Source organism: Choloepus didactylus, chromosome 6 (assembly GCF_015220235.1).
Source record: "Choloepus didactylus isolate mChoDid1 chromosome 6, mChoDid1.pri, whole genome shotgun sequence".
Taxonomy (NCBI): Eukaryota; Metazoa; Chordata; class Mammalia; order Pilosa; family Megalonychidae; genus Choloepus; species Choloepus didactylus.
In genome coordinates this window covers 62,847,317-62,862,523 of record NC_051312.1, presented here as the reverse complement: position 1 = coordinate 62,862,523, position 15,207 = coordinate 62,847,317, and the positions used below count along the sequence as shown (strand labels likewise).

Sequence of the window (15,207 nt, the reverse complement as noted above, 5' to 3'; positions counted from 1 at the left end):
TACCACTGCCATGGCTCCCCAAAAGGTATCTGGTTATTTAAGAGCCAAACATCATGGTCAATTCTTGGGCCACCTCAGGGACACCACAACAAGAGTTCACAGTTGTCCAGAAGACACTGGCCCAGGTCACCTGAGACCCCTCTGGGGCACAAAGCACACAGGCACAGGCTCATCCTTCATGTTGGTGTTCACTGACCACCCAATGGTTCCAAACCTTAGTAAAGAATAACATGTTTCTTTCCAATTTTGGGCAACAAAATTGATTTCTTAAGCATTTATTCAGCACCTGCAATGCACCTGTACTAGCATTTGTGGACACAGAACTTAATAACTCTGTGTTCCTGTCCTCAGAGGATGCTCAGTACTTCTCAGGTAGACCAGGAGGTCGGAAGTGATTGGGGTCTTTGCCACTCCGGCCCCATTCATTGGCAATCTGGTCAGCCCTCGAGTCCTCCACGCCGTGGCCACTGTCTCCAAACTTAAAGAAGTCTGTGACTCTCTGGAAATTCTCCCTGGCATCGCTGGAATCGAGGAAGGCAGGTAGGAATTAATCACCAGGCTGATCTGCAACAGTCCCCTCCCCCACAACTCTCTGATGTTTCCACGGGATGACCTTGACATGAGCCAAGAAAAGCCAATCCTCAAGAAAGGAGGGCTAACACCCTTACCTGCCTGGACAGAGGCCCAGCTCAGTCCAGGCTGATTGCCCGTATGTTGTTAACAGAACCCTGGGACCCACAGAGGGAGGGTTCGAATCATTCTTTGGACCTCGCTTCTCTTTTGGGGGAGGGTCCACACATCTTCACCAGACGTGCTCAGGCTCTGCTGGCCAACAAGACTGGCTACTAGACACCGAGGGGGAGATGGGCAGGAAGGGCTTGAGACCGAGGGGCCACAGCCCTTTCAGAAACTTCTCTAGCACTTGCCCCCCTGACTCTCCAAGACAGCCAAGTTGTCCTCACCCCTCCCTGGCATCCCAAGGACTCTGCATCACCTGATCACTTTAGCAGCCCATTCGCCCCCAGGACCCCTCTTCGCAGCATCATAGTTCCCTCGAGCGTGGAAGTATTTGTCTGAATTTTTGAAATTGGCTTCCCTCATGTCAGAGTAGGCTCTCCACATGTCTCTAGCCCCTGATAAGAAAGAAAATGGCAAAAGGGTTTTCAGATGAACACAAAGACTCTGAGGACACCTTAGAGAAAAGTCAAGGAATGACAAATCTTGCGCTGACTTCAAGATTTCAGCCTGTGGCCATGAAACCCTGGGACATGTGGAGAAGAACATTCCTTAGGCCTGGCTGATTTTTCCAGGTAACTCTAATGACAGCCATTTAGGTGGGGCACAACTGTATTGTATTTGGTTGTCTGTCACTATGATGCCATGTGCTGCATCTTGTTTAGGGCGCTATTTTGTATGTTTGAAGAATAGTAGGGGATTTACAGAATGGGATTTCTCAACTTTAGCACTATTGGAATACTGGGATAGATAATTGTTTGTTGTGGGGCTGACCTGTGCCTTGTAGGAGGTTTACAATCATCCCTGGCCTTTACCCAATTACATGCCAGAGGCACACTCCCCCAAGTTGTGACAGCCAAAAATATCTCAGATATGGCCATACTTCCTTGGTTGAGGCCACAATTACAGATGAAGCTACATATGATAAGATCCAGGGGACTGTTTGAATGAAGTGGTGACAAGAAAGGAAGATTCTGAGAAAGACTCCAAACATGCTGCACTTGTGACCGGACGCTTTATGGAAATGTATTCTCAGTATAGATAATCATGACTTGAGTCCCTCTGACTGTTAAGGGCATAAATGTCAAGCTGACACTTGCAGAATAGCCTGTGATGATCACGTGAGTTGCCTGAGGTAACAACCTAGCAGTGATTCGGAACCTTGGCTACAGTTACAATCACCTGGGGAGATATCTAAGACCCTGATGCCCAGACCGCACCCCAGGCCAATCATATCAGACCCCTGGGGTGGATCCCAGGCATCAGTAATTTTTCATGCTGTCCCAGTCATTCCAATATGTAGGTGAGATTGATACCACTGTGCTTAGGAAGTGGCTGATTAGGCAATTCTACCGGGCAAGAGCTTTTGCATCCTGCTCAGGTGGCTTTAAATGTCTCTTCTGCCACCTAACTGCCGGCATTAAGATGTGTGCAACAAACTCAACTGCCGTAAGCCTTAGTGTTCTCACCTTCAAATTGGGAGAAAGATGTCTCCTCACCTAGTTATTCTGAAGGTAAAGTAGGATGGCCAGCTGCCCTGGTTTGCCCAGAACTGTCCCAGTTAGTGCGAAGAGCCCCGTTTCATGGGAAACTCCTCAGACCCAGGCAAATACAGATGGCTGGTCACCCTGAATTGCATGAATGTGCTCAGTTTCTAATTAGGTTTGCTAACTGTTAACTCCCTCTTTTTCTTTTCTTCTTTTTTTTAGTTAGAAGGTTGTAAAAGGGTACGAAAGAGAGCAAACCATTTAGAGTCACTGACTGAAGAAATATCAGGAAACTCTAGGCTGAATATCTCAAAATTATCCAACTAAGAAAGTAAGGGAGGGAAGGAAGGAAGGAAAGAAAACTGTTCCTGGATAGTTTTCATCATACTTTATGCAATTTGGTCTGAGAAAAATGTTGCATCAATTTCAGGCCTCATTTTGTGTCTTCCACTCAAAAAATCATTCAACTGGGAATGATGTGGCTTTTTTTCTCTGAGAGACTGGTTGACTGGAAATCCTTTGGTCTGAAATATGATCCCAAAATGTCTGCACTTTCTGTCACACAGAGGAGCACAACCCAAGTTGTCTCCACATTTGAACCCAGCTGAGCAGGATGCAAAGCTCTGGCCTGGGTGCCTGGGTCGAATCCCAGCGGCAGTTGGCTGCCGTCCCCCCATCCTCCAGCAGCCTTACCTTGCACAGCTTCCCTGGGGAACGACCACCACCTTTGGCTGCTGACTCCCAGCACCAAGGAGCAGAACATGAGACCAGTGAACAGCTTCATCGTGCTGAAAGGGAAGGAGAGGGTCAGCGACACACAGAGGAGACTGACACAGAGCCCGCTGGGATTGACATTCGAAAGAGATGCTGGTGGTTTACTCCCTTTTGTTCTCATTAGAATGTTACTGACTAATCCAGGGAACTTGGCAGGAGGGTGTCACTCAAAGCCACAAGCCCGCAGTCCTGAGCCCATCAGCCCTGAGCCCCAGAACGGTATGAGGTACGTCAGGGTGTCATTGATGGAGGGAGAGGAGATTCATGACCGAACTGTCCCTCTCTAAAGTAGCCCATCAGTATTCAAAAAGCAGTTATCATGTGCTCCCCCTGCCCAGCCCAGAGTTCAGAATAAATACAAAACAGGATAATAATTTTAAGAAGGATATTACAATATTGATGGGAAAGAGAAAGCAGAGTAAGTTTTTGGCTTTTAGTCGCTTATCTGAGTAGTTTCTCACCTGATTTCTGGGGGAGCAGAGCTGCTGGTCCCTGCCTGCCAGGGAGAGGTGGTTGGAATTTATAGGGAACTTGCCTCCTGGGCCATGTGAGGGGTAACATCAGATACGGTACCTGGGTAAAGTCCTTCCTGGTCATGTCCCCTACAGAATTGTGAAAAAAAATTACTGGACAGCGGTGGTTTCCTTCATGCACAGGTAATTTTCCCAAATTGTGTAACCCCTGTAAACAGTACAGGATTCTGCAGCCTTGGCAGCCATCGGGTCAGGAGAAGGCCCTTCAGAGCCGGTGGAGCTGAGTGAAACCGGAGCAAACTGGGTTCTGGAGAGGAGGGTGCAGAGCCCATATTGGCGGCACCAGTGCTGCTGGGAGGTGTGAGTTAGAGGATGACTCCCTCACCCAGGACATTACTTTAACACTCACTTCATCAGGGTGGTCCCTGCTGGGCGCCAGACAGCTAATGCATTAGAAATTAAATCCCTCTGAGTCCATCCCTAAAGCCCACGAGCCTCAAAACTGACAGGTGGAGCCCCATCAAAGCTCACCTGTGCCCTGTGGGACCCCCTTCACCACTCCCTCCGGATATACTTAGCATCAGCTCCCAGGGGCTGAAAACTCCTGCTCAGCTGACATAGCCAATTAGGAAATACATTATCTAAGCTGCTTCCTGAGAAGCAGTCTAGTGCAAGGGCTTTCTCCTGCCCCGAGCTCAATCCTAACTCAATTCCAGAGCCACCATGTAGTGAGAGGAAAGCGTTTGGGTGTGAGGAACTAAAGTATAAACTCCAGGAAACCTCTAAGAGCACAGAGGAGGTTCAATCTGTTGCAGGGAAATGTGCAGCCCAGCTGGGGAAGCACCAGTCTCCCAGGCAGGGCACAAGTGCACAGGGTGAGGATGGGGTGGTCCAGGGGTGGGGTGGGGGTGATATCAGAGCCCTGCAGGAGTGCGGCCAGGACAAGAAGAGAGGACAGTGGACCTTCCAGTCCCCTGCTGGTTTCTTCCTCTGCCGTCCATCTTCACATCCTGAGAGCTAAGCACTTACAAGAATCTGAGGCAACTGCTGGGGAAGAGGCAGAGCCAAAAGGAGGTAAAGGGAGGTAGCCCAGGAGCCAAACAATCTGGGAGCAGCAAGCGAGTGACTCCATCCTGGACAGTGGTATTCGCTGACCTGGAGCCCACTCATCTCCCTTCCACACAGACACTGACTCCCACCGCCTTGAAGCCAATGGGAGTGGTTCATACTAGAACCTTGTCTGCACGCACTCGCCTGCAGCGTAGGCAGGAGAGCTGACTTCCCCAGGGAGAAGTATGGGAAAATGGGAAAATGACCAACATCCATGTGGCACAGGTGCTATAAAAGAATGATAAACACTGAAGAAATAATGCTAGATCACCCAGTGTTAATCGCTAGAGAGATAGAAAGAAAAGTTATAATAAGCATAATAAGTATTCTCAAAGGAACAAAAGACCACATAAAGCAGCAACTATCAGTTTTTAAGAACAACCAAATACAAATAAAGACAAAAAATAAAATAGTTGAGATAAACACCGTTAATCCCTTCAGATCACCTGGTACCTGTTAAAATGAAAATTCTGTCAGTAGATCTATGTAAGGGATAAAAAGCAGAATCAAATGCAACTGAAGAAGAAATCAGTGATCTGGTAGAACAGCTCCAAAAGCTTTCCCAAGAGGCACCAAGAAAAAATCAGGATGGAAATTATTAGAAAGTTTAAAAAGATGGAGCACAGCAGAATTATCAATATACATATAATAGAAAGCTGCAAGAAGAGAAAAAAATTAACAGACAAGTAGAAGTAGTGGAAAAATTCTTGACTCAGAAACAAAATAGATATGTAATTAATTTGGTCACCAAGATTTAAAAAAATATATTTCTAGGAAGATGCCAATTCCAAAGTAAACACAAGAAGGAGAAAACTTGAAAATAGAACAATGTGCATAAAATAAATTGAAATGATAAATGGAGAACATCTGCAAATTCCCCCAAGATGTATATTTTACTCAAATTTGTATGTGTTATTTCTTAAAATAGAAAAGCATGAAAGTGGCTTTGCTGGTTTGGATGCATTATGACCTCCAAAAGGCCATGTTCTTTAATGCAATCTTGTGGGGGCAGATATATTAGTGTTGATTAGGTTGGAAACTATTGATTATTTCCATAGTCTTGTGACTCAGTTAACTGTTGGTGAGAACTTTGATTACATTATTTCCATGGAGGTGTTACCCCACCCATTCAGGGTGGATCTTAATTAAATCACTGGAGTCCTAAAAAGAGATCACAGACAGAAGGAGCTCAGAGCAGCTGACAGTGACATTTTGAAGAGCAGCCTATAGAGACATCTTGGAGACAGCCGTTGAAAGCAGATTTTGTTAACACTTTCAAGATGCTAGCACAGAGTTTGCTCCAGAGAAATGAAGAGAGGAAAAAACACCCCAAGAGCAACATTTTGAAGAATGTACAGAAGCTGAGAGTGGAGCTGGAACACAACCCGGAATCAGCAGACGCCAACCACTTGCCTTGGCTAACAGAGGTTTTCTGAATGCCACTGGCCCTCCTTCAGTGAAAGTATACTCATGTTGATGCCTTAATTTGGATATTTTCATGTCCTTCAAACTGTAAATTTGTAACCAAATAAACCCCCTTTATAAAAGCCAATCTATTTCTGGTATTTTGCGTAACGGCAGCATTAACAAACTGCAACAGTGGCCTAATATATTTTATGAGGCTAGAACAACCCTGGTTTAAATTCTGAATGCAAAAATATTATATGCATATAGACTTATTTTATTTCAAATGTAATTTCATGTTTTCAAAAAATATAAATTATATTAGCTCATTGCTCCTCAAACTTTAATCACTGCAGATCACCTGGTACCTGTTAAAATGAAAATTCTGTCAGTAGGTATATGTAAGTCTCCAGGTTTGTCATTTGTAACAAGCTCCCAGGTGATATTGAAAAATAGCCAAGAGCTAAATTCTTCCAATGGGATAGAGTTGTCAGTTAAAAAATAATAATAAGAGCAGAGAGGGGAACTCAACATACCACATGGTAAGACATGCTACTAAGACTAATATGGTTCTGGTAAAGAAATAGAAAAATAGAACTTCCATTTACTCACTAATTTGTCTTTCCCTGCGATTTGTGCTTAATCAAGTAGTTATATTAAGTTCTCATACGTACATGGTACTACTTTTAAACCATGTATTCTGTTGCATTGATTAGGGAGAATATCTATGTTCTAAGAGCTAGGGAAAGTCTTCTTAAGGCCCCAAAAGTAAACACTAAAACATGAAAATGACATCAATTTGCTTACATCGAAATTAAATTTTTCTCTTAAATTATGAATGAAACCATGATCAAAGTCAAATATCTTTAGATATCTATGACATCTAAAACTAAGAAAGTATTATTATTTATCAAATTTTAAAAAGTCTTGCAAATCAACAAGAAAAAAGAAGCAACCCAATGGAAAGATAAGGAAGAGGCATGAATAAAGCGGCCACCAAAAGGGAAGCTCCAAACACCACGAAATATTTAAAGAGATGCTCGGATTAACTACTGCCTATCAGAATGACAAAGATTATAAAGATGGAAAATGCCAGGTTTTAATCAGGATATGGAAGGACTTGCATTTTTATTGGAATATAAACTGGGACAGCCATTCTGGAAAACAGTGTGTATGTATTTATGTATGCATGTATAGCTCCCATCTGGATTTTCGAGTTCTCACATAGGTTCATAAGGGGCTGTGCACAAAAACGTTTGCCATGGCATTGTTTGTGGTGACAGGAGTTAGAGGTGACCCAGATGTCCATCACTAGGATGAATAAATAAAATAAAATTTTTGCGAACCATGCAGTACCATAAAGTTAGAAGTTAGAATTAGATGAACATACAGCAACATGAAGAGTTCTTTCAAATGTAGTGTCAAATGAAAAAATGTAAGAGTAACAGAATTATGGTACGACACCACATAAATATAAACACATCACACACACAACACACACTTGAAACAACACTATATATTTTACAAGGATACATGCATATTTAAGGACATGTCAAACACATGACAGCGGGTTGCTATGACAAAGCAGGGGACTGTAGCAGACACTGTTAATGCGGCACCCATATCACCTCAGCACTCAACCTTTCCACTCACGCTGCCAACTTTCTACTGAGAGCGTCAGTGATGCGGCCTGCACACCACCTCTGACCACAGGCCCACGCTCAGCCATGCACAGGGCAGGTCAAAGGTGCCAAGGAGATAATGCCCTTGGGAGCATCCTTCAACCATTGAGGGATGGCAGTTGGTGGATAAACCCCCAGTTTCTTCAGCAGGCACTTGGGATAATTCTGATGTACGTTATTAACCATCTCATAGAGGTCCCCAATGGGAGGATCCCCAGTTGTGTGGTCCCCAGTTGCCCAATGTAGTAAACTTCTCATTAATTCACTCTCATTAACATATGCTTCCCTTCCCCACTCTCCTCCATGTGCTTCCTGGGATCACCTCCCAGATAAACTACTTGTCCCCAGTCCTTATTTCAGATTCTGCCTCTGGGGGATTCCAAACTAAGACAGGAAATGAGTGAATAAATGAATGAATCAATGAAAAAAAAAGGGGAGAGAGAGAGAGAGAGAAAAAGTCCTTGCTCAGACCAGAAATGAAAAGGTATGACCTGAAGACATATGATTAACTCAGTCTCCCAGACCGGATACAAAACTGCCAACAGCAGCAACAATATCAAAAGCAATTAAGAGATTAACTAACTCACATAACAGTAAGTTCGAAGTAAGTTTGGTCTGGCTGGTATATGACAGGGCTACTGATTACTCTGCTTCTTTTTTGACTCATCCCACCTCCACATTTTGGATTTGGCCTTATCCTAGCTCCATGCATGGTCACAAAATGGCTTTAGCAGTTCAATGATGTGCCAGTTTGAATGTATTATGCCCCCCAAAATGCCATTACATTTGGTGCAATCTTGTGTAGGCAGACTTATTAGTGTTGACCAGATTGTAATTCTTTGCATGTTTCCATGGAGATGAGACCCACCCAACTGTAGATGATAATTCTGATTAGATATTTTCCATGGAGGTGTGGCCCTGCCCATTCAGCATGGCCCTTGATTAGTTTGCTGCAGCACTATACAAGCACAGACAGAAGGAGCGAGCTGGCTACAGTCAAGAGGGACACTTTGAAGAATGCACAGGAACTGAGATAGGAGCTGCAGCTTACAGAGACATTTTGGAGATGGCCTTTGAAAGCAGTCTTTTGCTCCTGAGATTCTGAGAGAGGACAAATGCCCCAAGAGCAACTGAGGGTGATATTTTGAGGGGGAGCTGTAGCCTAGAGAGAAACGTCCTGGGAGAAAGCAATTTTGAAACCAGAACTCCGGAGCAGATGCCAGCCACGGGCCTTCCCACCTAACAGAGGTTTTCCGGACTCCAGCGGCCATCCTCCAGTGAAGGTACCCAATTGTTGATGACTTACCGTGGACATTTCATGGCCTTAAGACTCTATAAGTCTTTTTATAAAAGCCAATCCATTTATGCTTTTTGCATTCCAGCAGCATTAGCAAACCAGAAAAAATGACAACAGCCTGAAGAGGAAAAGTGGGTCTCTCTTCTTTCTCTTTTTAAGAATAAGGAAAGCTTTCCAAGAAGTACCCGCAGCAGACTTTCCCAAACATCACATTGGCCAGAACTACTTTACACGTGCATGCTTCAACCAGTAACTGGCAAGGAGAATGCAACCAGCTTAAACTGATCAAGACTACAGCCTGAGGCTGGGACTGGCACTGAACCAGCCTCCCTTGTAATACATAGCTGCAGGGAATAGAGTGGGTCCTAAACAAATTCAGGCTTCTGTTGGGGAGAAAGAAGAGAGGTTATAGGATGAATTTACAGGAGGCCACCAACTGTGTTGACTACAAAGATGGACAAGAAATGGTGGCTCACATAATAGGATAACCTAGACAGCCTCTCATCCACCATTGTCACTTTACAGAATATAAGAGAAGCTATAACAAGAAGCAATAGCCTGATAACCATACATAGAACTTTCTGTTGAGTCTGTCCCAGCTGGTGTGGCCAAGGTGAGAATTTGTTACAGCAGATGAAACTAAGGAGAGTGTATAACAAGAGTCTTTCAGATGAGGCTGCAGAGCTACAGAGGCTCAGTATTACTATGGAAGCCTCTAATTATAATTGCCTCTGGAATGTGTGAGCTTAGGATTTACCACCAGTGGAGAGACTACTGTGACTTGTATCTCAGTCTTTGAGACAGAGAGCACATCAGAGGGCAGGAGAGACAAGAGCGGCTGGCAGCAGAAGTTATGTCCAAAATAAGCAATAGAGAAATAGAGACAGACATACTTGGAGACCCTCCTTCCCAGAGGCTTGAATGAAACAAACCCATGTAAGGTTCTTAACAGAATGTTTGGCAATGCAGGAGAGTGTGTACTCCACCCCCACTATCATAAAGGGATTGAAAAATACTGTTGGACTGCACCTGAGGAAGGGACGATGATTCATGAGATCTGGCAGAGAGGAAAGACCCAGTGGACATCAGATCTCCTTCTGTCTGTGCCAGGACAAGCAGCACAGAGTATGCTCCATGGCCCTGGTGTGACAGGACTCTTGAGTGAGGTGTGGGTCAGGCTCCAGGGAAAGAGGAATGTGAACACATTGGGACAGTTTGAGGAATGAGATGTCCCAGGATGGATGCAGGGGGATTATGGAGGCCTTAGAGACTCCTGCACTCCAGGTGGGTATAGAGGACTGGTAGACTTGGGGCAAGTGTGTGTAAGAGCCAAAAATAGAGCAGACACTTGCACTTGACTGATGAAAAGCTCTAGAGCATTGTGGAGCCTGTCATGCAAGAGATCTCCAGATGCTTGACCACTCTGTGGAAAGAGAAAGAATAGACTGCTGAGTGTGGATTGAGACTCGAGATAGTTTGGGTAGAAGAATAGAGACTTGGAGCATATGCAACAAGATAAGGTAACCCAGGCAAGGGTCAAGCTTCTACTGGCAAGAGCCTCATATTGTCCAACTCCTTTAATTTCAGGACGCTTGAGCACCCTAAAGGTGCCTCAGAGGTCTTCCTATTGTTACAAGTACATCAAACAGAAGACAGAGACAAAACTGTTCATAATCACAAACACGAAAAAAGGAAACACAACCCGCACATATGATCAGTGAGAGGAGAAGCATCTTGGGTCACCCAGAAGGAGTACTGTTGAGAGGGTGAGGTTTGACCCTGATGCATTAGAGAAAGTCAGAATTTGGAGCTTTTACGTCTTTCATTGGGATAGGATGGGGCTGGAGTGAAGATTTGAGCAAATACTAAAGACATTCTCTTACCTGGTGGCTTCTCACCTGTCTGAGGGATGCCACATTACAGTTGGAAAAATGGGCAGTCCTGAAGGACATTTGGAAATAGATTTGGGACATGCTGCAGCCAGAAGGGTCATAGGAAGCCACAGGCTCAATTCTTCCTTGCCTTTGAAAACTTCTCCCTGGTCCCAATGCCCAACGATTCCAGGTTTTTCTCATCAAGTGTGCTGGGCCTTCATATGACCATGTGTCATATGACCATGTGCAAGCATGGGCCTAACTCATTATTATCCTCAGTTGTTCTGTGAGCAGCACATACCCCAGCTCCCTTTAAAGATTAGGGATCCTTGGTGTGAGTCCGCATACTTGGGAAATGTGATCCTGCAGCTCCTGAATGAGGTTGGAGGTTCACAGAGCTGGTGGATCCTGCCTCTGGGGAGTCTGTCTGCCCAGGAGGTGTGACCAGAGATGGTACAGTATTGGGATTATGGAAAGATGATATATCAAGTCTCCATATGGGCAGAGAATTAGCTTTAATCAAAGGGAAATTGGGAGGCAAATCACTTGAACCTTGTGCTGGTTTGAATTATTATGTGCCCCCCAAACACCATGTTCTTTCATGCAATCTTGTGTGGGCAGATATATTTACTGTTGATTAGATTGGAATCCTTTGATTGAGTGTTTCCATGGAGATGTGACTCAATCAACTATGGGTGAGACCTTTGATGGGATAATTTCCATGGAGGTGTTACCCTACCCATTCAGGTGGGTCTTAACTGAATCACTGGAGTCCTATCAAGCTCTTCACAGATAGAAGGAAGAACTGCAACTTAGAGAGACATTTTGAAGACGGCCATTGAAAGCAGACTTTTGCTCTGGAGACGCTAAGAGTGGACAAAACGCCCCAAGAACAACATACTGAAGAATGCACAGGAGCCGAGAGAAGCTGGAACAAAATCGGGATCAGGAGATGCCAGCCACGTGCCTTCCAAGCTTACAGAGGTTTTCTGGATGCCAATGGCCTTTCTCCACTGAAGGTACCCTATTGTTGATGCCTTACTGTGGGAATACTATGGATAAAAGATTTAAAATATGTGTTCTCGTTTGCTAGTGCTGCTGGAATGCAAAACACCAGAAATGGATTGGCTTTTATAAAGGGGGTTTATTTGGTTACACAGTTACAGTCTTAAGGCCATAAAGTGTCCAAGGTAACACATCAGCAACCAGGTACCTTCACTGGAGGATGGCCAATGGTGTCCGGAAAACCTCTGTCAGCTGGGAAGGCACATGGTTGGCGTCTGCTCCAACGTTCTGGTTTCAAAATGGCTTTCTCCCAGGATGTTCCTCTCCAGGCTGCAGTTCCTCAAAAATATCACTCTTAGTTGCACTTAGGGTATTTGTCCTCTCTCAGCGTCTCCGGAGCAAGGGTCTACCTTGAACGGCCGTCTTCAAAATGTCTCTGTAAGCTGAAGCTCCTCTCTCAGTTCCTGTGCATTCTTCAAAGTGTCTCTCTTGGCTATAGCAGCTTGCTCCTTCTGTCTTATCTTATATAGTGCTCCAGTAATTTAATTGAGACCTACCCAATGGGCGGGCCAACACCTCCATGGAAATTAGTCAATCACAGTCATCACCCACAGCTGGGTGGGTCACATCTCCATGGAAACCAAGAATTACAATCTAATTAACACTGATAGGTCTGCCCACACAAGATTGCATCAAAGATAATGGTGTTTGGGGGGACATATGTGTTGCTTGTTGTCCCTGACTCCTATCGCAAAGGATAGGAATGTCACATCTTTACTGATTCCCATCGCAAATGATGGGAACATCCTGCTTTGCTATGTTCCAGCACCCAGCATTTACCGCTCTTTGTTTAGCGTTCACAATGGGCTTTGTTTTTTGTAAACTTGCGGCACTGCATTCCCTCACGTCCCGCTCTTCTTTTTCCGTAATAAATATTCAAGAAACTGTGGCTTGAGAGGGCACTCTCCTCTGAGCTGTTCTTGCTCTTGCAACTTGTGGTTCGGTCTCAAGTTATTTCGCTGTTTCACTGTGGGTCTGGCTGGATAGGATCCCCACAAGTGGTGCCCCATGTGAGGCGCACTGCACCCTGCTCATTCATCAGGTGTCGCTGCCAGCTCGACCAGTGGAAGTGATATTCGCCTAGGCTCATAATCATCCCAAGGTAAGGGACAGAGGCATTCTCTTGAAATAGCCACCAACATGCTTAGTCTTAGCAGGAGCTTTTCTTCTTTCTTTATCATGGGTTCAGGTCTCACTGAAGAACAGACTGTCTATATTAAAACCCTGCAACAGCTTCTAAAAGCTGCCGATTGCTCAGTTAAGTAAACTCAGTTACTTTCACTTCTCCAAACTGTACTAGCTTATTGTCCTTGGTTTCCCGACTGAGGCACCTTAGATCTTGAATTATGGGAGCAAGTTGGTTATATGCTTAAGAAGAAACAAGAAATGGGAAATAAAATTTCAATCTCCACTCTAATGACATGGTGCCTAGTACGTGCTGCCTTGCGTCCCCTATAGTCTGCAGTACTGTCCAAGTCTTCCTCCCCCTCCACTCCTCCTGCTGAAGTTAAACAGCCAGCTCCCACGGAAACAGATGAATCCTGGCCAACTCTTCCTCCACCTATTGCCCCTATTTCTTCCAGTGAGGCTCCTCCACCTTTTACCTCGTGTCCTGTAACTGAACAGTACTAATGACCGCTGCACTACAGGGAGACTGTACTGCATTCCCTGTAATCCTAAGACAAGGGCAGCCTCAGCATGATGGCCTCCCCTATACTGTCTTCAAGGAATTGCGTAAAAGCATTGCAGATAATGGCATTCAAAGCACTTTTACTAAGGGAATTTTAGAAGCCATTGCTAGTAGCTATCACATGTGCCCATGGGACTGGAAAGCACTTATTAAGATATTGTAACCCTACTCTTCCAATTTGTCTTTTTCTATTTCCTACTCCTCTTTCACCTACCAGACTGATAGGTCAGCTTGCCCCACATCTAACCTGCATAGAATGGCTATTTCTTTCTCATACCCCTCGTAAAACATTAACCCCGTACATAAGTAATCTTGCATCATTATTGTTTAAAGGCCACTTTTGCTGCCAACAACTTACTGGTTATGATCCTGATTATATACATGTTTGTTTGCCTCAAGAACTATTTCAACAAGCCTTATTCAATTCTGCAGAATTACAAACAGCCTATGCTGATTACATAGGGCAACTCAGCTTCTCACTGCCAGCAAATAAAATTCTGTAGCCATTTCCTTTGCTGCACCTTAAGCTTCCTGCAAAGGTCAGCTCCGCACCTCTTCCCAATGCCATAACCGTATTTTTAAATTGATCAGGAAAAACTATTAAAGCCACTATCACTTGGTACCAAAATTCTACCTGGCAATTAGCCGTTACTAAACACCATACATCCACTCAACAAGCCGAACTAGCGCCCGCCATTATGGCTCTCAAGCAATTTCCCTCTCAGCCTATCAACATCATCTGTGATTCTGAATACGTAGTTTATACCCTCCTCCATATTGAGCAAGCGTTTATTAAACCTATTAACGACCAAGAGTTGTACACACTTTTTCTCACTTTGCAAACTCTATTAAATCAACGATATCAGGCAATCTTTGTTACCCATATTCACTCTCATTCTAATTTACCCGTTCCTCTTACTGAAGAAAATCAAAAGGCTGACTCTCTAGTCAGACTGATCTTAGCCTTTCAGTTATTTTCATCAAAACGCAAAAGCACTTGATTTCTGAATAACAGAAATCACCGTGCACAGCCGTTCCTCACAACTATGCATGCACAGGGAGTAACCCGGGGTAGTCTTAAACAATTAAATCATAAGGCCACCGAAATGTTGTGTAGCACCAACACTCTGGCTACACCTAAAAATAGATTTCTTGCTTATCTTGCAATACTGTCTCATAATTCCTCACAGGTATTTTTTCTGTCGGTGTTAATTCTTATGCTTTTACCACCCATTTCTACTAATTACACTTGTTGGGCACATATAGTAGACCCTCCCTTTTTTAAGCTTGTCATTGGTGGGACTCAGACCCCCTATATCTTCCAATGACACTCATTGGACCAGGGGACATTGGGTACCACCTAATGGCCCTCTTACAGAAAATGTTCATTGGCTTCATCTAAACTAAACTACGACCTTTTTCTCACAATTACTTCCAATTTGTGTCTCTAGTCACCCATCTACTCCTTGCCCTCAAGTCATTCCTCAGGAATATTTACACTACTATCCTAAGCAAGAGAACAAAACCGCCAACCTCACCTTTATCTTAGTGGTTACTATTAATGCTACTAACGAATCTGCCAGTTCCTCTGAGCCTCCTATTAATCACTGTCATAT

The 15,207-nt window shown here is 44.3% G+C and overlaps 1 protein-coding gene across 1 annotated transcript; it reads right to left on the bottom strand.

Annotated features, from left to right (window-relative positions):
* Positions 1-244: 244 nt before the first annotated feature.
* LOC119536479 (serum amyloid A-2 protein-like) lies at positions 245-3,518 on the bottom strand. The gene is made up of 4 exons (XM_037839291.1): positions 3,458-3,518; positions 2,916-3,010; positions 995-1,133; positions 245-521 (listed from the first exon to the last, which is right to left on the bottom strand). The coding sequence occupies exons 2-4, from the start codon at positions 3,004-3,006 to the stop codon at positions 359-361; spliced, it is 393 nt and encodes a 130-aa protein (XP_037695219.1). The 5' UTR covers positions 3,007-3,010; positions 3,458-3,518; the 3' UTR covers positions 245-358.
* Between the last annotated feature and the right edge of the window lie 11,689 nt (positions 3,519-15,207).